Genomic DNA, 15,609 nt, shown 5'->3' with positions numbered 1-15,609 from the left:
AGTGACTAAATAAACAAGTTCTACACCCTACTTCTCAAGCACCCCACAATCTCTTCTATGCTGTGCTCCCCATTCCTGAGCCCCATTCCCGCAGCTTTCTGGCACTCAGACTATGGAAGGAAGTCCCCTCAAATCGTCAGCAGGGGACTTCTTTCATTCATTTGAAATGAATGAAAGTTCAGTCATTCATTTGCTGAATCAATATGTGTTGGAAGACCTTCTCTGTGCTAGACCCTGTGCTAGACCTTAAACAAGCAATGTTGAGCAAAGAGGACCAAGTGAAGTAATCCCCCCTATTCTGTATCATGTAATTCTCAGGAGACACAAATGAAGTGAGGCTTATGAAAAAACTGGAAACTATTAAGACCATACACACCATGGTGCAAACCCTTGACCTGTGCTGTCCATTACAAAAGCAATTAGTCACAGGCAGCTCCTTAAATTACATTAATTAAAATTAAAATTACGGGCGCCTGGGTGGCTCAGCCAGTTAAACGTCTGCCTTGGGCTCAGGTCACGATCCTGGGGTCCTGGGTTCAAACCCCACATCCTGCCTGCTTCTCCCTCTCCCCCTGCCTGCCACTCCCCCCACTTGTGTGCTCTCTCTTTCTCTCTCTCTCTCTGTGTCAAATAAATAAAATCTTTCAAAAAATAAAAAATTTAGAAATTAAATTAATATTAAAAATTCAGTTCCTCAGTCGACTAATCACACCTCAATGGCTACATATGGTAGCCCTGATATAGAACATTTTCGTCATCTCAGAAAATTCTACTGGAGAGCAATTTCCCACCAGCTGAAAACAGAAACACCAAAGTGATCATGTGCATGACAGCAAAGGGATCAAAACTGAGTGATGCTTTGATAAAAACACAACAAACCACACGCTCAAAGAAAAATAGCTGATGCTTTTGTAACATTTTAAAACTACCACAAAGAGAAAATGCAGTCATAATAAAGGAATGGTAAGAGGTAATTTTTACTGAGCCTTCCGTGAGTCCCTAGAACAAAACTAAGTGCCTTACATTAAGTATCAGATTAATCCAAAGAACAATCCTGTGAAGTAAAGTGCTATTATTTTCTCTGCCTTGTAGATGAAGAGACTGAGGTACTGGTAGTTTAAGTAACTTGACATAGGTCACAAAATTTCTTAACAGAAAGACATTGCGTTAAAACTATACTACAGGGGAAAAAAAAAAAGGTTTACCAACCTTTTTGTCAGTGTAGACATTGAATCAACCTGGTTGATATACTTATTATGTGTAAAAAAAAAAAAATTCCTGGGCACCTGGGTGTCTCAGTGGGTTAAAGCCTCTGCCTTAGGCTCAGGTCATGATCCCAGGGTCCTGGGATCAAGCCTTGCATCGGGCTCTCCGCTCAGCGGGGAACCTGCTTCCTCCTCTCTGCCTACTTGTAATCTTTGTCTATCAAATAAATAAATAAAATCTTAAAAAAGAAAAACAACTCCTGAGGTGGTATGATTTATACATGTGTCCTCACACACTCAAGCCTTCACTGGTATTGCTAAAGTCACAAAACATGTTTTCTAAATCAGTCATTATAATGCGAATTGCATAATGACTTAGTGTAATTATATGGTTCTTTACCAATCTTTATTGAAGTGTACTATACTCTTGGAGGGGAAAGCACATACTGAGTACCCAATACACCAAAATAATGCATCTGTGTCAATAATATACTTGGTATTTCTCTGAAACTCAATATTTAATTTCTTATCATGTCTTCCTTGTTTTTTTTTTTTTTAAAGATTTTATTTATTTATTTGAGAGAGAGAGAGAGAACACAAACGGGGGGAAGGGCAGAGGGAGAAGCGGATTGCCTACTGAGCAGGGAGCCGACCCAGGACTCCACCCTCAGACCCCGAGATCATGACCTGAACCAAAGGCAGATGCTTAACCAATTGAGCCACCCAGGCACCTTGTCATCACACTTCTTGAAGGCATAAACTAATGGACCCCTATTTCATCTCTCATAAATGTTTTAGTTTTCTCATGAACTAGCTGAAAAATGTGAGCTCTTTCTCCTTCTCTGTGAAATAGGAAATAGTAAAGTCTGTTAGAGATACACGTTGATAGTCCTATCAAAAAAAAAAAAGTCACTGCTGAGATTTCTGATTTCTTTAGTGTTCTAAAGATCCAGTTTGAAGATCTAATTTTAAAACTGGCTCAACAGATCAGATTCAAATGTTAGAATCTGTTTTTACAGGATATCCTTGGCTGACTTTACACTAAAAAAAATTTAACACACTTGGACTGTCTTCCTTTGGCTATGAAACACCTTTCACAGGAATGGCCATTCAGGTGGGGTTAGAGTGTGTGTGGAAAGGGGATTGAACGGAGAACGTGTGTGATCCATCTTCATAATCAAAATATGTTTTCTGAAATGATCACTTATATTCTGACCCTATACCTAGAAATGTAAGGGATATTCTCAAGGGACTAAACACTGAGCAGTTCTGGTTTCCCATTCCCGTAAGTTTTCCTGCTGTATATCACATTCAAGTTGTTCTTAAAGACTTAGTCACTGGATCTGAGAACCTGAAGCAAGAAACTGCCTTCATGACTGGCCTTATTAATTTTTCCTTTGTTATTGCCAAGAACTGAAGAAGACTAAAACAGATGACCTCTCTATTTCAACTGCAGGAGGACTGGACATGCTACCTCTGTCCCTTTTAACACCATTCTTCTATCTCTGGACCAAAAGTTTAACAAATCTGCAAAAGTAAGCACAGGGACTTGTGATGATTATACTATTACGCTGTTCTATATTAAAAAAAAATCACCTAGCATATTCTATCATAAATTCTATCATAAATAACAATTCTATCATAAATAAAAGCTCAGGTTTCTATATTCACAAAGAGAATAGATCTTTGATTTCTTTTTTTTTAAGATTTTATTTATTTATTTGAGAGAGAGACAGTGAGAGAGAACATGAGAGGCGAGAAGGTCAGAGGGAGAAGCAGACTCCCCATAGAGCTGGGAGCCCAATGCGGGACTCGATCCTAGGACTCCAGGACCGTGACCTGAGCTAAAGGCAGTTGCTCAACCAACTGAGCCACCCAGGAGCCCCTGATTTCTTCTTTTAATCACAAATAAAATTCTGTGGAATTTGGGATAAAATTCTGTATTTGCAGGCATTAGTTAGAAATAGAAAATAATAGTCAAGTAGTATTCAGACTCCGAGTTTAGAGGTATAGATATGGACAAACTGAAAATTGCAGGGTTCTCTTGGGACTCTGGGTGTCAAAGCCATATTTGTGATGTAATTTAGACCCTAACTCACGTGGTAAGTAATGGCTTGAGTTATGAATGTAAATTTTTTTCCTGACATTGATTACATTTGTAACCCTGTTTGTCACTATTTTTGCATTTGACATCTTATCCTTCTTCATCCAAACTTACACGTATAAAATGAGGGGGAAAGAGTCTAATAAGAGCCCTTTCAACAACCCTTTGATACATACGGTTTCTACAAAACCGTATGTATCTACACTATGTGGTCCACTACAGCAACGTGGACCGCAGAAATATGGTAACTTGTGTAATGGGAAGGATATTTGGAAAATACAACGTTCATTCTTCCCTGTGTTTGTGTGTAGATGACTTGCTGATCATCCCAACAGTGGCTGGGAGACCTTGAGTGAGAGAGAATAGAGAGAAGAAGGAGGCCATTGGACCGTCAGATTGTTGCATCAAGAACAAAAGGAAACTCAGGGGCCTGGGTGGCTCAGTTGTTTAAGCCACTGCCTTTAGCTCAGATCATGATCCCAGAGTCCCGGGATTGAGTCGGCTCCCAGCTCCATGGGAAATCTGCTTCTCCCTCTGACCTTCTCCCTTCTCATGCTCTCTCTGTCTCTCTCTCTCTCCAATAAATAAATAAAATCTTCAAAAAAAAAAAAAAAAGAATGAAAGGAAATTCAATATTCAGCTTCTGGAGTTCAAGTAAGATTTGTCCAAAGTAAAGAGATTGGTAAGCAAGGCTGTATGGAAAGAAAGGATGCTATAATTCTCTTGGTTCTCACATAACAAATCAATACAAATCAAATCAACACATAACAAATCAATACCAGGCCTGGAAGCCAGAAAACAGCAGTTTTTTATTTGCATGCTTGGTTTTCATTTGTGTTTTCCTCCTATCAGAGGGAAGTCCTGGCCATCATGCGTCTTCGGCATGAGACTGCCGTGGTAAGGAGGAAGCTTGTAATCAGAGGAAGGAAAAGGCAAGTTGGGTCCTTTAGATCTTGCACTGCTTTTGGGACAAGAGAGACAAACGGGAATGAGGAGACAGTGGTCCTGACTTCTTCCCAGCTCCCTTCAAGGCCAAGGCTCAAAAGAGAAGGGACATGTTATTAAAATATACAGATCTATGGGGATCTCCAAGCACCAAAGCCTTTTTTCCTGCTCTGTGTTGGGGCCTCTGGAAAGAGACCACCTCAGGGCAGGTGGTCCATCCAATCTGGTGGCAGCCGAGGAAGCCACGACTCCCCTTACGTCCTGTGCTGCAAAAAGAACAGTATCCAAGTTTCCCAGGGAGCCTGTAAAAAGGGCTGCCGAACCAGACTCAACGTGGTCCCATAACAGACTGCCACGGGCCACATGGGCTGCGGCGTAAGGGTCCTCGCCAGATTCAGGGTGGTCCACTGCGCCAGGGAGAGCAGCCTCTAGTCAAATTGAGAAAGACCAGCAGGGAAAGCCAGCAGGGCCTGCAGCGGCCAGGCAGACACAGAGTATCAGCCCAGTGGGGCCTACTCAGCCAGCCAAAGAAACCCACATACCAGTTGATGTGGAAAACTCCCGCGCAAGATCAACACGTAAAGCATTCTATATTGTAGGACAACTGCCCTTCTCCCCCTGCTTTTCCTTTGTCTTCTGCATGAATATTTGTGCAGAATTAACAAGTGCTACAATGTAACTACTGTATTAATGAAAGGAAGGTCAATTTTCATAATCCCTAGTATTTAGAGTAAATTCTTGGCTTCCCATAAAGGTCTGTTTGGGATACAAAATTTGAACTTAACGCTAATGACTTGAGCTACTTTATCAAAGTTGTTCATAAGGTCACAAAAAAAAAAGAAACACTGTGAGTTGAGGTCTGAGTTGCAACATAAAATGAGCCACATAATTAGGAAAGATGAAAACTCCATCAAAGTTGGGGTTTGATTGAGAATAAAAATCTGAGGGATTATTGTAATAGTTATTTTGACTAATGTCCATGCTTCAGATCTCAAATCTATAAAAAAAAATCTCAATGTATATCATAAAGGTTCATTAATATTTTGTATATGTCTGAGATGACAGGGTGTTACAACATTTCTTCCATAAATTTAAGAGACAGAGCACTGGTCGGTGATGGGAGGGATGTCCACAGGAACCCAGACGATAGCAAACCTATAACAACCACACAAATGCTTCTGCTGACTTTCCAGATGTTGGGTCACCACAAATGAGAGAAGGATGCTGTAGAAGACAAAAAACCTAGCCTCCTGTACTTAATTAAAGCTCCTTTAAATATAAGTAGGGTGGTGCATATGCCTTACCTAGCAGTGATTTCCCTAGGACTTCCCACTGGACTCAAAAGCCAAGCCCAGGATTACAGAATGAAGTAGGGCAACGTTTACTTGCATCAAATTCCTCTGTTGGTTTTATCTAAATGGGTCATCCAAGATGCAAAATGAAGAACTCAAAAATCTGTCCTAATACCCTCATTTCCTATGACTAGAAGGCTGCCCAGTGGCATTTTATTAGTGCCAGGATCATGGCATAGGATGAAAGAGAGTCTACTTTTATCACCCACTCGTCTCACCAAAAGGGGCTTAGACGTTGCTTCTATCCTTCTAGTATAGGGAGTAAGACCCGACAGAACATGGAAACATGATGAAACCCGCCAAAGTGCTGAGACATAGAACTGAAGTCAGAATGCAGGGTTAGTACCACACAGACCTTGTTGTTCACACTTGAAGAACACGCACCAATCCATAAAGCGGACTCAAGAGAAATGAAAACTTCCACGGGAATTGGCTAGAAAATAGCCACAATTAAAGACTGTCCTTTGAATAAAAGTCTTAGGATACTTGATTTACTAATCAGAGCTCTGAAATAATGAAAACTATCTCAGGATAAAAGCACATAACAAGTTAAGGGGGAATATAAGTGGCTATAATAGTTGTGAAAGATACAAAACAGGGGCACCTGGGTGGCTCAGTCGGTTAAGCGTCCAACTCTTGATTTCGGCTCAGGTCATGATCTCAGGATCTTGAGATCAAGCCCTGCGCCAGGCTCCACACTCAACAGGGATTCTGCTTGAGATTCTCTCCTTGTCCCTCTGCCCCTTCCCTTCTCTCTTTCTCACTCTCCTCTAAGATAAATAAATCAATCTTTAAAAAAGAAAAACAAAACCAGTTTGAACTAATGCCTCATTCAGACTTGCCCAATATTTTTTCCAGATACTCAGTAAGGTACTAGACAGTAATAAAAGAAAATGCTATATATAATTACTTATCTCCAGTATACTTTATAGTCTTACTTAGGGAAATGGCTCCCATCATTCCTAAAATAAATCTTTCCACCTCACACAAAGTCTCAAGTTCAAGGACATCCATTAAGAATTTTTAAAATTAGGTATCTAGACCAGGTGGTCTGCAAGTGAAAAATTAGAGCAAAATATTTGGTGTCTAGAAAGAACAAAACCAAGGATTCAGCTCCCCTTGCAGAATTGTGCATTAGAGGAGCAATTATCTTGGCCTGAATATAGCCCTCACATTTTAATTCATAGTTCCCATAATCTAATCACAGATGATTTTCAAATAGAAATATTATTTCTCTGCTACCCTTATTTTTCCCTATTATTCTAGTTTTCTTCAACATATATCACTAACTTCCACTTCATCTACCTTAAAGATGCTCTGCAGGGGCAGAGATAAAAAGATCCCATAAAGAAAGAGAGGACCAAAAATGACACAGAAAGGAACCCACACACACAAAAAAACTATTTACAAAATACCAAAGGGAAGTGACTAGCATTTATCCTCATAAATAATTTTACATTTAAACTTAATAGTGGATGACCTAATAGGAAAAAGAAAACAATGTGTGTGTGTGTATATATATATATGTATATACATATATATATGTCTACATATATAGACATATATATGTCTACATATATATACATACATATATATACATATATATATATGTCTACACACACACACACACACATATCCTGATAGCAAATTATCTTCCATAAAAATATTTATCATGTTAGAAACAGAAATAAAAGATTTACAAAACCTCTAGAAATATTTGAATTCCTTACAATATGCTTTCCACTTACTAACATGCAAGTTTATAAGTAAGTTGTACACAGAAAGAAATTAAGTACAGGCTTTAAAATGTGTTTAAGCAGGCAGACTTGGCACGTGTGGGGTCCATTTTACTACAAATAGAGTCTATACCTTTTAAGTAAAGGAAGTTCATGTAAATAAAACCAAACACTAAAGTGTATTTTCATAATAAAATATCTTATATTTAGAAAGTCCAATTACATTTCCAATCCTCACAGATTTATTGATAATCATTCTTTCATGACTCAATAATTGAGTTTCTTCTTCTTCTTTTTTTTAAGATTTCATTTATTTATCTGAGAGAGAAAGAGAGAGAGCGTGTGTGCACATGAGTGGGAGGAGGGGCAAAGGGAGAAGCAGACTCCCCACGGGGCAGGGAGCCAATGCAGGGCTCGATCCCAGGACCCCAAGATCATGACCTGAGCTGAAGGCAGATGCTTAAAACTGAGCCTCCCAGGTGCCCCAATACAGTTACCTCTGAAAGGCAATCATTTAATTTAAGAATCAATGTCCAGCTTGCATTATCTGCTTTAGCTTTGTACCCTAATTTAAAATAACTGTTCTCAATTTTGTTCCAATCACCTAGATATATCTAAAAACTTCAAATTCTTGGGACGCCTGGGTGGCTCAGTTGGTTAAGCAGCTGCCTTCTGCTCAGGTCATGATCCCAGCATCCTGGGATCGAGTCCCACATCGGGCTCCTTGCTCGGCGGGGAGCCTGCTTCTCTCTCTGCCTCTGCCTGCCATTCTGTCTGCCTGTGCTCGCTCTCTCTCTCTCTCATTCTGCGAAATAAATAAATAAAGTCTTTAAAAAAAAAAAAACTTGAAATTCTTTGTCCTTTAATGTCACTTCAATGACTAAATAGGCATCCGGAAGTTCTCAATTCTCCATACAGTTTGTATCTTTCCATATTCAATTCTTTATTACAAAAATGGAGTTATATTTGTAGCACTTTAATCCTAGTTTATATAAACAAACTCCTTTCCTGGTACCTATTCACAAAGGGATATATTAGGCCGTGTAAGACATTTTAATACAAGGACATAAAAGCATTAGCTTCTATCTTTCACATCTGAAAGATCTCAACCATCACTCTGCTTCCTGATTATTTCATTTAACAACTCAATCTTTAATTGCCTTTTTGCCAATAATTACTATAAATACATGATTATAAAATATGCAAAACCAACCTAAAAGGAATTACATAAATATAAGTAGTATTTCCATATGAATCCTTAGTAGTAACTTTGATGAATGGCTGACCTTAGATCATATTATAAGCTAAACTGTGCAGCCGAGTAAAAATGAGTAAAATTTATCATTTAACATCTATCTAAAAGAATGGCTACTACTTGACAGATCTTCATAATTTAATAATACTGTTTCATGCCTCATTTAATAAGAAGAGATGCCAAAATGGATTTCTCTCATTTGATTTCTTTTTTTCTTTTTTTGTGGCTTGCAAAGCCCACCACTGCCTCTTTTGGATTGGGGCACAGGTCATGAGAACTTCCAAATATACTAGGTTATAGCACCTAGTATAAGAACTAGTCTTCCCATTATTCTAGCGCTTGTTTCATAGATTCATTCCCTGGCAACCAGGAGCAACTCCCAAATCATTTCTGACTTGTACATGCTTCCCACCTGGGACAAAGACACTCCTTCACAGCTCCATGACAACCACGCCAGCAACACAAGCGCTTGGGATCGTGCAGGAAAATGAAAATCCTGAAAGGAAGCTAGGAGATAAAGGCTTACTATTCCTTGTTTCCCACTGGTAGGAAGTAATTACAAAAATTACTTTAGCACAAAGCTTCTGGTGAGTGAATAGTTTGTAATTTGATGGGAAAAGCTTAAGGGCCCAGGGATTAAATAAAAATTATGAAAAGCTGAATGATGTCATCCAAGTACAGACCCCCCTTTCCCCCCAAAGAGACTGCCTAAAGCAAACTTCTTATGGGCGACAATACAGACATTCTTCAGAGATGGTCAGGGGTATGTTTTGTTTTTCATCGAAGTTTAGGCTCAGATGATTGATTTAACAGTGGAGGTGAACCTTATGACTGTTTATCGGTTGATTAACCATGCTCTTACCAAATCAAATTTCAAAAACCAAAAAATATAAAATAATTTTGTCCAAACTGAATGCACAGAAATGGATGTGATATCCATCCTCCCAAAGCAGAAATCAAAAAGAAAAAAAAAGAGAAAAAACAGTGAAATTCAACTCTCCTCCCATAATGAAGTAGATAAGGTTTTTTTGACATGTTCTTTATCATAATCATGAGCAGTTTATGTTTGTTGTTTAATGAAAAAGATGGGGTTTCTTTGCCAGAAACTGGCAGTACTATGTGTTATAAACACCTGCCAATTCTGCACTGGGAGAGGTTGTTTATATTGCCAAGCGTAAAACCGTTTTCGGTCTTAAAAGAGTAATTCTAAAGCAGAGTGCTGCATCTGTGATCTTACAAGTTCAATATATTTTCAAACAGTTCTTCACATTTTTCCACAATTCAAAAAACAATACAACTTCCTTACGAAGAATTAAGGAAAGAGAATCTGTGAACTATATGGAAATGGTTGCAGGTTTGTGTTACTGTTGAATCATAGCATTTATGTTCTCAACAGGTTCAAAGCTGTGAGTGACTTTTATTGAAAACCCAGATAAATAAGAGAATAAGGAATCAAAAGAGCCATTTGCTTTTCATCAAGTGAAACAGCTTAGTGTTCCTGAGTGTGGTATAAGCCTATTTTCTGCTTTACGTTTAGTTTTGTGTTTGTGTTTTGAGGACACAATGTCTTCCTCTCCTATAGCGATAGGTAGCAGATATCTTTAATGGGCTTCAAATTCTGTGCAAGGATCACCTTCTGATTCTCGATATGAACTTGGGAAAGAGAGGGTAGAAGGCAAGCAAAGACACTCTAAGCATCCACGAGACAAAACCTGTCCCCTGACTCCAAGCAAACCTCTACCCATCCCTTCCCCACCACGTGTGTAAGGGCCATCATTCGCTGACTCTGACACGTGATTATGAAAATATACTGTGCATTTTTTATTCACTCACTTTTCCAATGGATCTTTGAACTCAAATATCCAAAATTATACCCCTTTGTCATCCTCATCAACCCTATTTCTGTTTCCCGTTTTAAATACGAATTCTGGAAAGAGAATCTTCTCGTCTTTCAGATTAGTATTCTGAGTCATCCTTGTTCACTCTCTCCACTCCCGAGATAGACGGCGTCAAATCACCCCATCGATTTTACTTCAGCCTCAATCCAATTTGGCTCCTTCTCTCCATCTCACTTTTATCACTTCATTCAGGACATAATTGGTTTTAATTTAGAACACTTACTCCAAACTAGTGTCAGTTCTGAGTTGCTAAGCTGACAAAGCAACACATGTGGCCGGGCGATTATGGAGACAACTAGCAAAATACAGCAGAATGTTTATTTATAGGGGCCCCAAGGGTGAAACTCTGTCCGGATGATTTGCTGTCAGGGAAATTTATGAAGACCATGGCCCTCAAATGTATTTCTAAGTACCTCTTATGTATTTTAATCCTCTTCTAGTAACTTATTGAAGAAAGACCACTTGTGTCTCGTACAATAATATCCTGAGTTGATCCAGACAAAGCGCTATTTCATATGATACTGTAGCTTTCATTTATAAATCAATATACCGTCTAAACCTAGAATCTGTTCAGTTCTACATTTTAGAATGATGGAATAAGGTATAAAAATATATTCTTAATTTCACTCGGAAAGTATGTAGTCCATGAAAAAGCTTGGCTCTCGGTCTTGTGACCAAGAAGGTAAAAGAAGAATTGTCAAGTTATAATATAGTACTTAAAGTTCTGAATCTGAATCTCTTTTTACCCTAAAAAGACATTTACATTTCTGAAATATATGGTTATAATTTAAGAGTCTCAAAAGGAAGTAAATTGATAATCACTGGCAACTTAGTTCAATCAGAACTTCATAAATAAAACAGAAGTTGTTAAGCTCATACTAAGTTTTATCATACAACATTCTACGTTATATATTGTGTGAAGTTTTAAAACAATTTTGAATTAAGAGAGGAACCCCTCCACATTTGACTGATGATTGCTGAAAACCCTTCCAAAATGTATTTTATGGTCTACTTCAACTATAAAATAATCTTCTACTCATAATTGAAAAATTAAAAATAAAGTCTTCAGTGCCTGCACTCTTAAAAACAACTCATTGTAAAATCAAAGTTAAGTCAAGGTTGATGCTACTTGATATGTTAAATAATTTTCTAAATTAATATCCCAAACTGCCTTAATCTCATCTAATTCTTTTAAATTTATACACTCTGGCTTCTAAATTATTTTTCCTAATCTAGTCTCTAAAAATGCAATAGGTATTAAACATAGTATTTCCCATAACTGTCTTATTTCAACTGAAAAAAAAATCTCTCCTTCTCTTTAAATATTGGACTACTAAAAATTCCCAGGACTGATATTTATAGAAATGGATACCCTCAGGGACTGAAATAGAGCAACAGAGTAAAGCTTGGTGAGACTATAGGTGTGACGGAAGGAGCAACTGGAAGGAAGGTCACAGTGCCTTATGCACTAAGGACGTTCCAGTCCTCTACTACGATTCTATCGCATAGAGGCTACACTTGACTAAAAGATATTTAACCAGTGCCTTACAAAAGATATTAGATATCATTAACAATTAAACTATAGAAAAAGTACTGCAGGGGTGCTTGGGTAGTTCAGTGGGTTAAGCCTCTGCCTTGGGCTCAGGTCATGATCTCAGGGTCTTGGGATCAAGCCCCGCATCAGGCTTTCAGCCCAGCGGGGAGCCTGCTTCCCCCTCTCTCTCTGCCTGCCTCTCTGTCTACTTGTGATCTCTCTCTCTCTGTCAAATAAATAAATAAAAAATCTTTAAAAAAAAAAAAAGAAGAAAAAGTACTGCATCCTACTATTTATCTTTTCACATATCCAGTCTTTTGATTTAGAATGACATTTTTAAAACATGAAAGTACAAATGAGAACTAATAAGAATGTATTCACAACACGAAGGCAAGCAATGCCTAACTGTTCAACTTTAATTAAAACTCCTGAAGTGTAAATCTTTGTACAAGGTTATTATCATTAATGATTAATAACAGTAACAGCTAGCACTGATTGCCTATCTACTATTATCGAGGGCTACACTCAACAATCTGCATGCATTATTTCTAAGACATTATCATTGTGCAATGTATCTGAATTCTTTGCTCACAGATAAACTGAGGATCAGACAGTTGAACTACTAAGGTCACAGAACAACTTGATGTTTCAGAACTATTACTCTCATCTGCCTAAATATTCTCTTTCAATTACACCACCATGACCCTTGAGGACAGGCACACATTTCCCAGTTTTCCATCTATTAATTCAGTGCTGTTGCTTCGGATAAGAAATTTCTCAGAAACTCTTCAGGCCGAGTTAATTTAGAATTTATTTTAAATTGTACTATTCCATTAGTGTGGCACATTAAAGGAAACGTGGTATCTGAAAATCAAACCAGGTAATAACTCTCAGGAGGCAAGATATCATGAATCTAGAATCTAGATGGTCAACTTAAGATTATTTATATTACTGACATTTTCCCTGGGGGAAATTTCTATTCTCTCTAATCAGATAATTGGCCTGACATAAGGAAATACAGACTTTTTGAAATTTGGTTAAAAAACATAAATTCTCAAATTTCCTTTCTTTTCCATTAAGGGAATTTCTATACCCAACTTAGAAAAACATCTCTTTAATAACAAATTAGTTTCAGATTTCATTAAAACACACAAAATTAGAGAAACTTAACATGCCATAATTTAATTGACTTGAGCGGTCCAGCCTATTTTGAATTAAAATTTGGCAGAATCATTCAACTCATTCTCTCTCCCATATTGTAGAAAGATTTGCAAAATAGACCTTAAAGTCACATAGCATTTGTATTTTCAAATGTGCCTACCACATATCGATCTCTTTGCCATGTCAATATATCTCATTTTAAAGGTCTGAATAATATTAATAACTCATAATTTATACTTTTAGAAAGCAAAAATATTTTTAAGTTTTCACAGAAGAGAGAGAAAAGGTAATTTTAATGTGAAGCCTTAACAGAAATCATAAATAGCAAACAGACTGTCAACACAATAATGCACTGTAATAAAATAATAATAATACCAGTAACATTATATTCTGCTATGGGTTTCAAGAAAGTTGGGCCAAATTTCATGACTTAGGAACTTCTTTCACTACCTCCATATTATGCAAAAGCACATGATTATCACACTCTCTTAACTGATTGGGAGAGTTGTTTTCAAGGTATCTTAAAATTATGGTTAATTATTAAGTCTTGTCAAAGATACCGACCTCTGTATTGGCAGTCGTGGGACACGTTTCCGGAAGCCCCTTCTACTGCTGATCTCTTGTAGACAACATGAATCCTTCCATTTTCTTCCTCCATCTGTTTACCTCTCTCCAAAGGTTCAATGAAATACTCATCATCATCACTTTTTATCATTCCAGCCTAGAGAAAGCATAAAATTTTAAAAAAAAAATTAAAAAAAGATAAAGCATCTGTCATCTTTAGCTCACAAGTACCTTTTTAAATGGCAAGAATATAATTTGTGAAAACTCGTGCTTTTTCTTTCACTTTTGGCTATAAATTTACATGGTTAAATAATTAACATAAGATAGAAATTCATAAATGATAGGAATAAAATAATTCATATGAGGTAATAATAAGAACTTTACATAGAGTAAGAATAAGAAAATTACACAACGTATGCACTTTGTTAGCCTGCAAAAGAAGTCCATTTATATATTCTACTTGGTATTTTATCTCTAAAAGAAATCTTACAGGGTTAGGAAATAAACTCAACAAACATCTCCAATATCCCATAATCACCCATTGTGGAGCTGCTGCCCATGCACGGCTAGTATTTTTTTTAAGTCATTTACATTTTCCTTCCATACCATCATGGTAGGAAAACAATGAGTTCCTTTAAAAAGCCTCTTTAAGTTTCAGTGGAAATACTGAATTTCCAGTATTTATTAATTTGAGGAACTAACTCATATTTGTCCTATCTTCATCTAACTCTTGATGATTTTATACATATTTTTCCCTCCTCAAGCCCCATCCTTCCCTCCTAAAAAAGTTATCCTTGATTCATTAATGGAGTCTTTTTTTCTGCTGTTTCATCATTTACTTAGAAAATCCCAGGACTATGTTCACTACTATAGCTGAATAGAAATGATGTCTTTTGTCTGAAATTTGCTCTTCATTAGGTATCAAGTCCACACAACAGTCAAATACTTACAGCTCACATTTCCAATTTAAAGGTCACACATTAATATGTAGTATGAATTTAAATTTTTGTGCTTTTTATTTGAAAATTAAGTCAGAGAAATAATGTGTTAGTGTGGGAATTGTAATTATTTTGGAAACACACGCTGGATCTAGAAGTAAGTCCTATTTTTCTTCTGAGGCCCTTAGCTTATTCTATATTTTCAAATAGGAGATTACTGGCTCTCATGAAACATGGGCTGGACCTTGGGGATGTGCATCCTTTCTAGCTATTGATGTAACAGTTCTAGCACTCTCTGTTGAGCAGCACAGAAATTAAAGATTTTTTATTCATTTATTTGACAGAGAGAGATGACGAGCAGGCAGAGAGGCAGGCAGAGAGAGAGGAGGAAGCAGGCTCCCCGCCGAGCAGAGAGCCCGATGCAGGGTTCAATCCCAGGACCCTGAGATCATGACCTGAGCCGAAGGCAGCGGCTTAACCCATTGAGCCGCCCAGGCGCCCCTGAGCAGCACAGAAAGACTGTAGCGTTTCTGTTGCATTCGACTCTGCTCCCTGGTTTCCACTCTGACTTCTTCCACCTGGCATGCCCTCTGCACTCCTTCCCTGTGGAAGCGTCCCAGGGAGGTCTTAGAAACTAGGGTGTCCCCCCCACGCGCTTCTGCACTCACCCTGATGCTATGCACAAAACAGTCCTTGATTTTATGTGACCCCGTCTCACAAGAAAACACGGCCACAGCTCCTTCACTAGGCTTAGCCCTTACCCTCCCGAAGAAACTTCTAGCTTTCCCTAAAAAGAACGCTGAGCTAATGGGCATGGGACATTCATGCTGACCTTTGAGACCTAACTCCCATTTTTGGAGCTGTTTTCTCATCTGGTCAATCACTGTTCCCGTACTCCTCTACTGTGAAATGCAGTA

General features: G+C 37.9%; 1 protein-coding gene across 2 annotated transcripts in view; it reads right to left on the bottom strand.

Moving 5' to 3' along the window:
• Positions 1 to 15,609, bottom strand: part of ADAMTS3 (ADAM metallopeptidase with thrombospondin type 1 motif 3) — a 280,816-nt gene that overhangs the window by 126,762 nt on the left and 138,445 nt on the right. For both annotated transcript variants that reach the window (XM_044224024.1, XM_044224025.1), the window contains one exon: positions 13,755 to 13,911. In XM_044224024.1, coding sequence (XP_044079959.1) covers positions 13,755 to 13,911 — 157 coding nt within the window. The remainder of the gene's footprint in view (positions 1 to 13,754; positions 13,912 to 15,609) is intronic.

The sequence above is a fragment of the Neovison vison genome, chromosome 11 (genome assembly GCF_020171115.1).
Source record: "Neovison vison isolate M4711 chromosome 11, ASM_NN_V1, whole genome shotgun sequence".
Classification (NCBI taxonomy): Eukaryota; Metazoa; Chordata; class Mammalia; order Carnivora; family Mustelidae; genus Neogale; species Neogale vison.
Note: the sequence above shows the minus strand (reverse complement) of the source record. Positions and strands in the feature narration are given on the sequence as shown.